Source organism: Diabrotica undecimpunctata, chromosome 6, assembly GCF_040954645.1.
Source record: "Diabrotica undecimpunctata isolate CICGRU chromosome 6, icDiaUnde3, whole genome shotgun sequence".
Lineage (NCBI taxonomy): Eukaryota > Metazoa > Arthropoda > Insecta > Coleoptera > Chrysomelidae > Diabrotica > Diabrotica undecimpunctata.
This window is the reverse complement of record NC_092808.1, coordinates 143,503,381-143,515,189: the sequence shown is the minus strand read 5'-3', so window position 1 is coordinate 143,515,189 and position 11,809 is coordinate 143,503,381. Positions and strand designations below refer to the sequence as shown.

Below are 11,809 nucleotides of genomic sequence, written 5' to 3'. Positions count from 1 at the left end.
GAACTGAAAATCCATTCAGAACATTAAAACATTTATTTGTCATTTTTCAGAATGACGAACTGAAAATCCATTCAGAACATTAAAACATTTATTTGTCATTTCTCAGAATGACGAACTGAAAATCCATTCAGAACACTATAACATTTATTTGTCATTTTGCAGAATGACGAACTGAAAATCCATTCAGAACATTAAAACATTTATTTGTCATTTTGCAGAATGACGAACTGAAAATCCATTCAGAACATTAGAACATTTATTTGTCATTTTTCAGAATGACGAACTGAAAATCCATTCAGAACACTATAACATTTATTTGTCATTTTTCAGAATGACGAACTGAAAATCCATTCAGAACATTAGAACATTTATTTGTCATTTTGCAGAATGACGAATAAAATAAATTTGCTTCAAATAGTCAGAACTACTCAAATAAACCCATTCAGATCATTGAAACACTTTGTTGTCATTTTTCAGAATGACAATTAAAATATATTTTTTTTTAGTTCCAGCTATTCAAACAAATTCCTTTTAAACAATAGAATATCTTTATGTCATTCTACAAAATGACTACACTATCATGTAACTAACCTGAATAATTTTAAGATCTTTGAATCTTAAATCTCTTGATGTTTTCTCCACCAACAACTCCTTCATAAGGACGCCTTTTTCTTGATGAATGTACATCTTCTGTTACACGATATCTATCATTTGGTAGAACCTCAACAATCCTGAATGGCCCTCTATACTTTTCTAAAAGCTTCTTACTTTCATTGTTTGCTGGAAAACTTGTAACTTTTGTCAATACATTTGTTTGTTGGTTTGTCACCAACAGCATATTTCACTGGAGAGCATCTTTTTTTATTAAATTCGTTATTCTGTTTGATTCTGTTTTCTTCTAATCGTTTAGCTACATCCTTTCTCAATAACATTACATCAATAATGTCCATATCATTATCATCTATGTATTTGTCTCCATCAACTCTTAATTTGTACCCGAAAAACACTTCACTGGGAGAAGATTTAGTTATTCGGTGTTTTGTCTCGTTTATTCCTTGTTGAATGTTTTTTAAATTTTTATCCCACATATCGGACTCAAATTTTGCACCCATTGTGGCCATGGTATCCAGTAATGTTTTATTTGCCCTTTCTACTTGGCCGTTGCCTCTTGCCATTCCTACTGCAGTTGTAAACACTCTAATTCCTCTCTCTTCCATATAATTCAAAAATTCTTTTGAAACAAAAGCTGATCTGATATCATTCGTTTGGTGTTACCAAATATTTTAAAAATTTCTTCTAAAGCACAAATAACATGTTTACTTGATGTATCTGGGACAGCTTCAACAAACACAAATTTAGAAAAGGCATCAATCAAAACCAAGGTGTATTTATTTTGAGATTTCGTTAACACAAATGGCCCTAAATGATCGGCATGGAGTGTATGAAACGGTCTAGCATATTTTGGAATGGAATGTAGATAGCCTTCGTGGAAACCAATACCGTTCTTTTATTCTTTTAATTGTTTTATCCAACGCAAAATGTCCAATATCGTCATGATTCATTTTGACAATTTGCCAACGACAATTTTTAGGCACATACCATCTTCTACCATATTCTGTTATTTTATAAACTTTGTTTCCTCTTAAATCATATTTCTTGAAAGTATCCTTATGATTTTCCTGATCTCCTGACAAAAGAATATCTTTAATTTTTTTTATTTTCGTATCTGTATCCTGTACTTCTCTTAGATAGTCGTCTTCTTGGATGAGCATCACTTTAATTTCAAGACTTTCCTCTGCTTCAGTTCTTTCAAAGTTCCTACTTAAGGCATCTACATGTTGTAGTTGTACTCCTGATTTATGTCTTATTTCAAAACAAAAATCTTGTAAACACAAAACCCATCTTGCTGTTCTTGGGATTATTGTTTGTTTTACTAATGCATTTTTAACGGAATTGCAGTCTGTTATTACAGTAAAAGATCTTCCTGCTAAATATTATCTATACCTTTCTAAGGTTTTGACAATAGCCAAAAGCTTTAGTTCAAAAGAAGGATATTTCTTTTCTTCTTTTCTGGTTTGCTTGCTAAAATAGGCAATTGACTTTTCACGACCATCAACAATTTGAGTTATTATGCCTCCAAATCCTTCTCTACTTGCATCCGTGTAAACTATTATGTCATGTTACGGATTAAATATTGTTAAAATTGGTTCTGAGACTATAACTTTCTTTATTTCTTTAACAATTTTTGTTTCTTCTTATGTCCATGTCCAATTTACATCTTTTTTTTATCAATAAGAAAAGAAGGGCTTGCGAACGATGAATTACTCTTTCGAATAATATTTGCATCCAATAATTCTTGTACTGTTTTTTGTAAAATTTCTTTGTCAGCTGCAGGTGTTCTGTAGGGACGAAACTTAACTACATCTGAACTTGTAATATCGATTCTCATAACAACAGAATGCGATTTTTTTAGAGCTTTCAAATTTGTATAAAAACAGTCCTCGTGATTTAGCAAAATATTTTCCAACACCATTTTCTCGTATTTAGATATATTTCCTGTACTTATTTATTTATCTAAGTCTTTCTTTATCTAAGGAATTTAAATGTTAAACTATTATCTATCCTATAATACATAATATTTACATCTTCTGTAAAATTTCTTCCTATTTGAAGGTCATTATAACCCAATCTGTATCCATGACATACAACATAATATTTAATTCTACAAAATCGATTTTTCTTTTAGCAAATACATAATATTCAACTGATAAAGAATTTCCCAAAAATCCAAATAGTTTTACATCTTTAGTTAATGATTTTATTTCTAATTTAAACTTATCTGCCAATTCTTTTGAAATTAGCGAACAATCGCTGCCAAAATCAATGAATGCAGTATGGCTGTGCTCATTTAAGAAAATAATTTTATTAAATTTATTTTCGAATGAATCAAACTGTATTTGTTTAACAGATTTATTTTTTTCTAAATTTTTGTTCGTTTTATTTACTTTTGTCTCTTGACATTCTTTGTTCTTTTTAAAACAGTATTGTTCAATATGACCTTTAATTTAAAAAAAAAACCTGCATATTTGGTTTCTGTGGTGACAATCTTTTTTTTAAATGACCCTGAATTCCACAGCACATACAAGGTTTATTCTTGTTAAATTTGTTATTAACAAATTTGTTATTATGTACAAATTTTGATTTGGAAAAAACAATTGGATTTGTTAAATCAGGCAATTTTTCTGGACTTTTGTGATAAAGCTTATTTCTTAAATAAACTGCCAATAAATTGACATCTTTGATTTGAGCAACTTCAATAGCAGATTTAATATGTTCGTCTCTAATAGCACCAATTATTAAAGAAATCTTATCTGACTTGGAAAAATTTACTTTAAGTTTATTAATTTTTGCTAAATGTTCAAAATAAAATTCATATAATGAAGAACCCTCTGTTGGTTTATGATGGGCTACGTTCATAAAAAGATCATAAGTATTTCGTGTACTTTGAAAAGTATTTTCTAACACTGATCTCCATTCTGCCCAAGAAAATTGAGACCATGCAACTTCATTTTCAATAAAACTAGCGTACCATGTTTTAGCGGTACTTTTAAGCTTAGAAATCGCTTGAAATATCGTCGGTATACTGCGAAAACCAGGTAAATGACAAATTTTAAAATATTGAGTTAAGTATACCAAAATTCTCAGCTTTTTCCGCTCTACATACAGGTAAAACCAAATAAATGATACGACTTACCATTCAGCAGATAATTTGTGTAATAAACAAATAAGTTACACCTAATCAACTTTTCGTTTTCAAATAAAACAATATATCGCTACTTACTTCCATAAAATTAAAGTTCTGTTGCATGTAAAACAAAGTAAGCCCACATATATTATTATGCCGGACAACAATATATTTCTACTACTGCAAACCATATTCAGTAAAAAGGTGATAAGTGTCTTTAATACATTTTACGTGTATGATTTATTAAAATTTCTCTTCCATATCGACTAGTAAAAACCTTTAAGTACACTTACTTCATTCTACGTGTTCTTTTCGTTTTTGTATACCTTGACTACCTTCTCGGCGAAGAATCGGTAGACGAAAATTGTTGTGGTTTCACTTGTGTATTCATTGTACCATGACTGGAACTACTATCTCGCTTGGACTTTTTCCTTTTCGGCATTTTGGACACTTTTAATCACTTAACATTAAAAACAGTTCACTAAATTCTACCGTAGGTTCTTTAACACACTTCTGATATCGTCTATTAAAATAGTATCGTCTATTAAAAATAGTTAAAACACGTATTTACGTAAATATAGCTATTTTTATTAAATTAAATCAAACTCGTTCACAATGGTCATAATTAAATTACACTAAAATATTATTTCCCGTTCCGCTGTGTTTATGTGTCATCACCGAACTACTCGTGACCATATAAGGTAATTAGTGACCCAAGCCAATCACCGTATTAGAAGTTGAGTGTGACTTCACAATGTCATAACAGAACTACCAGTATTCCATCTTAAGCTGATTAGGACATTAGGAAGTTAGTGACTTAAGCTGATCAGCGTATTAGGATAATAGTGTGACTGCACATATAATTTAAAATGTTTATTTCTAGTTATACATAGATGACTACTTAGTTTAATTAATTTAAAGTATAAGATTAACATCAAGCAAAATTTGAATATGGTTGAAATCCTGTAATGTATGTTAATGATGCTCTGTAGAGAAATTCGTATTGTTCCTAAAACATAAAAAAATTGAAATCGAATTATATAAATGTTAAAGTATATATACCTAGTAAATGATTTTGTAGGTTGAAAGTATTTATATTTTTAAAATATTCTCATCCTATGTCAAAAACTATTCTAACTAAAATTTTGTCAAGTTATAAATTTCTTTAAATGCCTTATATGTTCATTTAGAACAACCAATTTTCTAAGGGAGCTGTTGTACGAGGTCTCATGCCGTCGCGTGGATGACGCGCAAAGCTGTGGCGCAGTCAGGGGAGTTTTGGGGGTTAAACCCCCCCAGGGCATATAAAGTAAAAAATATATAAAGAATAGTAGGAAAATGTAAATTGTCTTTCACACACAATAAAAAAAATCCAAAACGCTAATTGAATAATTAAATTACCACTTTAAATATGTAGAACACAATAATTATTGTATAAATACACAATAATTAATAAACAATAATTAATATTTTTTTTCATTATATTTAGTTATAGATACCTAATATTAGGCTTATGACAAAAGTAGACAGAACGAGTCTGTTGAGAGTAGCATGCGCCTACAGGACTGTATCTGCAGCGGCCTTGTGGATTATCACGGGTTGTGTTCCTCTGCATGTGCTAGCAGTAGAAAAGAGACATCTCTATGAAAGAAGAGGGCAGTTGACAACAGCTATAAAAAAAAAGAAGAAAGGGAAAAGATCAATGGAAAGATTAAAGAGTGGAGCAACAAGGAAGATGTTTAAATGCGTATCTTCATAGGTTCAGAAAGACGGATACATAAATGCCTATACTGGGAATATTCCGACATTGTTACTCACACAATACTGGAGTGTAATAGATGTACAGTGGAGAGAAACAGAATGGTATAAAGAAATAGATATGAACCCTGTGACCGTAAGAGAGATAATCATGAAGATGACGGGAAGTACGAAGGGATGGAATAGTGTTCACAATTACATCCGAGGAATCATTAAAAAGATAAAAGAAGAAGAGAAACACCAACCGGGCCAACAACAGAGATAAGATCTAATTACTATTTCTTTGATTTTTGATCTTTGATCTTGCATTGATAACTCCAACAATTAATAGAAAAAAGAATAGCGGTTGGTACCGAAGTACATCTAGCCTTCATCGACCTAGAAAAGACGTATGATACAGTTCCAAGACTTAAATTGTGGCAAGCTTTACAACAACTCGACATTAGGTCATACCTTTTAGGAATAATCACAGAAGTATACAGAGATAACACTACTTACCTAAAAATCGGAAATAGACTATCACAGCCAATAAAAATAAACAAGGATGCAGTATGTCACCCTTACTATTTAATTTATATATTGAAGCAGCCCTCTAAAATTGGAAAAACCACTGCCAGGGAATGGGAATACCCATAGAAAATGACGTACTGTTCTTCCTAAATTTTGCGGATGACCAAGTCATCCTAGTCCTAGTAGAATATGTAAAATGGGGGTTACAGGTCAGCATGAAGAAAACAGAATATTAAGTTATCAATTCAGATGCAAGGTTTGAAGTGTTGATAGACGAGGACGTGGAAATCAAACAAGTGGAAAAATTTAAATATTTAGGTGCACTCATTGATAAGAACGGCTTGGGAGCAACCGAAATAAAAGACCGAATTAATCAGGGACGTAAAATTGTAGGATATCTGAACTCCTTATGGTGGGATCGCAACATTTCCAAAAGAAACAAAAAAAGAATAGGAAAGGAACAAAACCATGGTTGAATCAGTTCTTTGTTATGGCTCTGAAGTATGGACAATTAATGCAGACTTGAAGAGAAGATTGTTGGCAGTTGATATGGATTATTTGAGAAGAAGTGCTAGAACATCAAGGCAGGAAAGGAAGACCAACGAATATATAAGAAATAACATGAATGCAACAGAAACGGTCATTGACAGAATAGAAAGTAGATGTTCAAAATGGTTTGGACATCTATTGAGAATGCCTGACAAGCGTTGGCCCCAAAAACTTCACAAATGGAAGCCCTCTGGAAGAAAAAAAAAAGAGGTAGACCTCGACGCTCATGAAATGAAGGAATTAGAAGAGCGATGGAATCGAGAGGTTTGGAGAAGGAGCATGCCTTGGACCGGGAGGATTGGCGGAGGAGAACGGTAATACGACGATAGCAGTCTCCAAAATGTATTGTATTTACAAGTTGGATTAATGTCGAACGTCAATAAACTTATTTTAACTTTCATTTGTGGCTAATTCCCATTAAAATAGTAATTACTTTAAAATGCCACAAGAAAATAGCTTCAGAACAATAGATAAAGGCTAGATAAGAGAAGGGAGTTTTCCAAAAATGTCGTCAGCCTTACAGCGGCCAGCCCACTTTCGGTGTATGGTACTTGCGAGCGACAGTCAACTGCGCAAGTAAGAGAGGGTACCAGTGTATTTATTTGTTTACATGCTCTGTCGCTTTTCGTTAAAACTACTTGCGTAGAAGCCTTAACAATAAATTTGGAATCATAAGCGTCATTAAGTTTCACAATTGAGTCTTTTTATTGTTACGCAATTGCCTTCCAACAATCTAGATGGTTACTTTATTGTTACAAGTTTGTCAAAGCGAAAGTAGTAAGGATTCTAGATGCTTTTTACTAAATCTAATATACTCATGTATAAACAAACCTCTGTAGTTACAAATTGTTTCCTACTGTGTCGTACAGTTCGAACAGCTAAACAAACATCACATTCTTGTTCTAGCTTCATTTTTTCTATAATAAAGGACAATGCCAGATATAGTCCGGAAGCTTTCGCACCGTCGCTAAAAAGGAAAAAAAAAACGTAGAAAAAAAATCATTAAGTAGGTGATCATGTAAACAAATGATAAAAATATACTTAAGTAATTAGAGGACAATTGATAGTTGATACTATCAACTGTCTACCGTTTACTAGGTGTACTGAAATAATTAACGACTACCTGAAATGAATTGAAACTCTATAATATATTTTAAAAATTATAATTATACACAGTACTTTAGTTTTTTAATTAAGTGTAGAGTTTTATATAAGTGTGGAAACCACTTATGGAATAAAATTGTTTGTGTCCATATTTTAGGAAATAATAAAAAACGTTGAGATACCTTAACTTTTAAATTTAAATGTGCGCTTTTTAAACATAAATTTGAATGTACAGGGTGATCCACGTAAATATGGCATAGTCCATAATCTGTATTTTAAACGAAACACCCTGTATATTTTTATATTTTTAAAAGCTCCTTAACAACCTGATCTCAACGAACTATATCATGTAGGGTCTATTATGAATAATACAAGGTGAAATTTTAAAATTGATTGGATTACATTAAAATAAATGCTCAAAATGTTCTCCACCTTGTTGTTGGCAATAACATAGTCTCCTATAAAACTCGTCCCGAACTTTGTTTAAAGTTTGAGGTGAAATATTCCGTATTTCTGTAGTTATCTTTTTTGAGGTCTTCACTGCTAGTTGGTAGTCTTACATATACTTTGTTCTTGAGATAACCTCACAGAAAAAAATCCAAAGGTGTAAGATCTGGCGACCTCGCTGGCCACTCAATAGTACCCCTTCGTCGAATCCATTTATTGAAGAAGATTTTAATCAAGTAATTTCTGACCATGTGGTTTTCGTGTGTATCAAGGTATAAAAAATGCTTATTAAAACCCTAAAACTTTTATTTTAAAGAAGATCTTTTTGGAATTGAATCATTCCATCATCAGTTTAATAAAAAGTTGTTAAAAAACATTGTTTGGATACAGAAAAACACTGGAAGGACATCAGTAACAAACATAATCCTAATGGAATTTACAAAGGTAAATGCAATAGACCGTTAACTTCGCTAATTAATAAAAAAACTAAAAAGCGGGGCATCTAACATGACCCCCCGGAGCTGGTGAGATTTTGTCGACTTACATTACCTCTGATCTATGCTGGAGTCTAGGGTTAACTCAGTTAACTCAGGTTAAAATCTTGACAGCTTTCTTTTGCATTCTAAAAATTTGAAGAGCATTTGTTGAATTGCCCCATATAATTCCACCATAGTTTAGATGAGAGTGGAATAAAGAAAAATATGTCATTTTCAATGTTTCAAAGTTGACAACCCTTACTAGTTGGCGAATAACAAATAATGAACTGCTTCAATTAATTCACAGACCAACTGATTCAAATTCCAGTTGGTCTGTGTCGTTTTAACTGATAAGAACCACGTGTTAAAAACCGAGCAGGGAGACATGTAGCTCCTCAAGTATTAAATTTTATCCAATGTCATCGACCTAAAGTCAACATATAATTTAATTTTGGAAAGATGTAAACCTATATATGGATGTCATAGCCACAAATTCAATGTTAGCTTCAAGTACATAAGGCACTGAAGATGATCTGATCAGATCGAAAGCGTTATGCTACTGTATAAATTTTGACGACACTTGTAAAAGTTTTAACTATATGTTTTTATATACCTAAATACAATGGTGAAGTGTTTTAACTTCTGTATGTTTTTTTAAATATTTTTAAAACATGGCTCCTCATAATTCGTTAGTTACTACATCTTATCGCATTTGTTTTTTTATGTATCGCCACCAAACTTAACAGCAGCCAATTTGTTGATATATTAAATTACTAGATAATAAATTATATTTCGCGCTAAACAAGTAGCTAAAGACTAAAGCCTCACCAGAAGTATAAAAAAAATAGTAAGAGTGGGCAGAACTCATCAAAAACGAGTCCTTGCTATTAATTTTCACAAACTCAAGAGTTCTTCCAGTATCAGCGAAACGATCTTAAACGAAGTGTCAAATATTTCATTATTGATAGAAAAAACTTACTAGCACATCACTACAATACTTTCCGATGTCCGTGATAAAGCCTCTGCAGCATCTTTAAAAGCTAAAAATTCTTCAATACTGTTTGGTAACAAATCTTCGTGTCTCCAGTTGTCAAGAGCAATTATATTAACGGTTGTATTTTCAACCTAAAATAAAAGTAAATAAATCTTAAGGTAAAGTAAGCAGGTAGACAATATATATGTACACTATAAATATTCTGAAAAATACAGATTTTTAAATATAGGAACAAGTCTGGAGATAATCGTGCCCTTCTATGAATTTGTGTGACTAAAAATCAGATTGTTGCCTAAAGCTGTGCCTTCTACAATTTTCAAAACAAAACAGACGGTGAATGGACCGACATGGGGAATCTAAATTTTTCATTCCACGACATATAGATTAACCTAGGCCTTTCGTGAACTGGTTTTATAATAATGTTGGATAATCATATAATGGTTATTAGATTGCTTCCATTAAGAGTTCCATATAGTGAAACTCTAGGGGTAGTTTACCCCCTGCATGGGGTTGATTAACTCGAACTACGATAATAGAGAGAGTACCCAGTTGACGGATGACAACACTAGCTTCAACTGTTCACTCTTATTTCTTAATTCTTAATGATCTGCTCCCGTTATTTTCCGGGTATTTAACTCACGTGCGTTTGTTTATACATTCATGCTTTTCTAATATAATTTGTACACATTATTAAATAAGCTTTTGATTACATTGCAAATTTCACTAGGTCAGCGCGTGTTCTAGTTATAAAGATATTTCCAATGTCATAAACAAACAATCGCATTTAGCAATAAGCAATGAATAATAGATTTAAGTACCTGGGATGTTGGATCGATAGCAGCCTAAATCCTGATCTAGAAATAAGATCAAGAATAGAACAGGCCAGAAAATCTTTCGAAAAAATAAAAAAACTGCTTTGTGATTCTCGAATAAAACTCGAAACTCGACTACGTTTATCAAAATGCTACGTCTGGTCGACTCTTCTATATGCAGTTGAAACGTGGACCCTTAAAACATCAACCGTAAATAAATTGGAGGCCTTTGAAATGTGGATCTACCGGAGAATACTCAAAATTTCATGGACATCGCATACCTCAAACGAAGAAGTGCTGCATAGAATAGGCAAGGAAGGAGAACTTTTTAACACAGTAAAAGTTAGAAAAACATCATACCTAGGCCACATACTGAGAAATAATAAGTACCAATATGCCCAACTTATAGTGAAAGGAAAAATCGAGGGAAAGAGAGGCTTAGGAAGGAAAAGATTATCGTGGCTCAGAAACATCCGACAATGGACAGGGCTAAATTTTGAACAGCTAATAAGAACAGCTGAAGATAGAGAAGAGTTTAAAATTGTAGTAGCCAACCTCCATTGAGGAGAGGGCACTTTAAGAAGAAGAAGAAGAATGAATAATATTATTAAAAGGATTTTAAATTTTTAAACTGAATTGGGTCACTTAGATCCGATTTCTGGATGGTTAATTAAATCCCGTTACAGTTTCTTATACTCAAAACGAGTAAATAAAGATACAGAAAAGACAGTTAGTGAGTCCCCTCTTATTGGAAAATAGTGGAAAATGTTTCTAAACTTCTGTGAGAACAAGAATTCTAAAAGAAAACGAATTACGGTGTGGTTCTTATTTTGACCTCCAAAACCATCTAAAAATATGTGTAAAACTTCTTTTACATTCTCTGACATCTCATTCTAAAAATATTCTTTCAAAAATGTGCCTATGTCATTGAGTTCTGTGTGAGCCTCACCTTCTTGATAAGATAAAATTGCTGTTGATAATATAAAATTTCATGTAAAGGTATGTCAGGTAAGTGTAAATTTTGCATATATTCCATCGTAATTGCCGGTATTATATCGTGCTCTGAAGATCTGCAACACCAACTCGTTTGCATTGTCATTGAGAGTTGTGTTTTTAATTTTCTGGTCAAGTTTTCACAGGCAGATTACACATTAACTTAAGGACGATCAAAAGTATAAGTAAAATTTTCAAGAAAATATTTTAAGTAAAAGCTATATTTTACTTTTGAGTCGGGATACTTTTCCATAAAATTTTATACATCTGTTTTACATCTAATATAACAAGCATATACTTTTTTAATGCATTGTTATAATAATGAACTTCTTTCAGATCAAATTATTCTATTTGTTTCTTTATTTAAAAACATACCTCGTCTGGTATCAAATTATATCCGGATTTCACAGATTTACCTATA

At 32.0% G+C, this 11,809-nt stretch overlaps 1 protein-coding gene across 1 annotated transcript in view; it reads right to left on the bottom strand.

Moving 5' to 3' along the window:
* Positions 1 to 4,613: 4,613 nt before the first annotated feature.
* Positions 4,614 to 11,809, bottom strand: part of LOC140444025 (uncharacterized) — a 175,904-nt gene continuing 168,708 nt past the window's right edge. The window contains exons 33-35 of the mRNA XM_072535608.1: positions 9,569 to 9,714; positions 7,394 to 7,529; positions 4,614 to 4,754 (exon numbers count right to left, since the gene is read on the bottom strand). Of these exons, the coding sequence (XP_072391709.1) occupies positions 4,680 to 4,754; positions 7,394 to 7,529; positions 9,569 to 9,714 (357 nt within the window). The 3' untranslated portion in view covers positions 4,614 to 4,679. The remainder of the gene's footprint in view (positions 4,755 to 7,393; positions 7,530 to 9,568; positions 9,715 to 11,809) is intronic.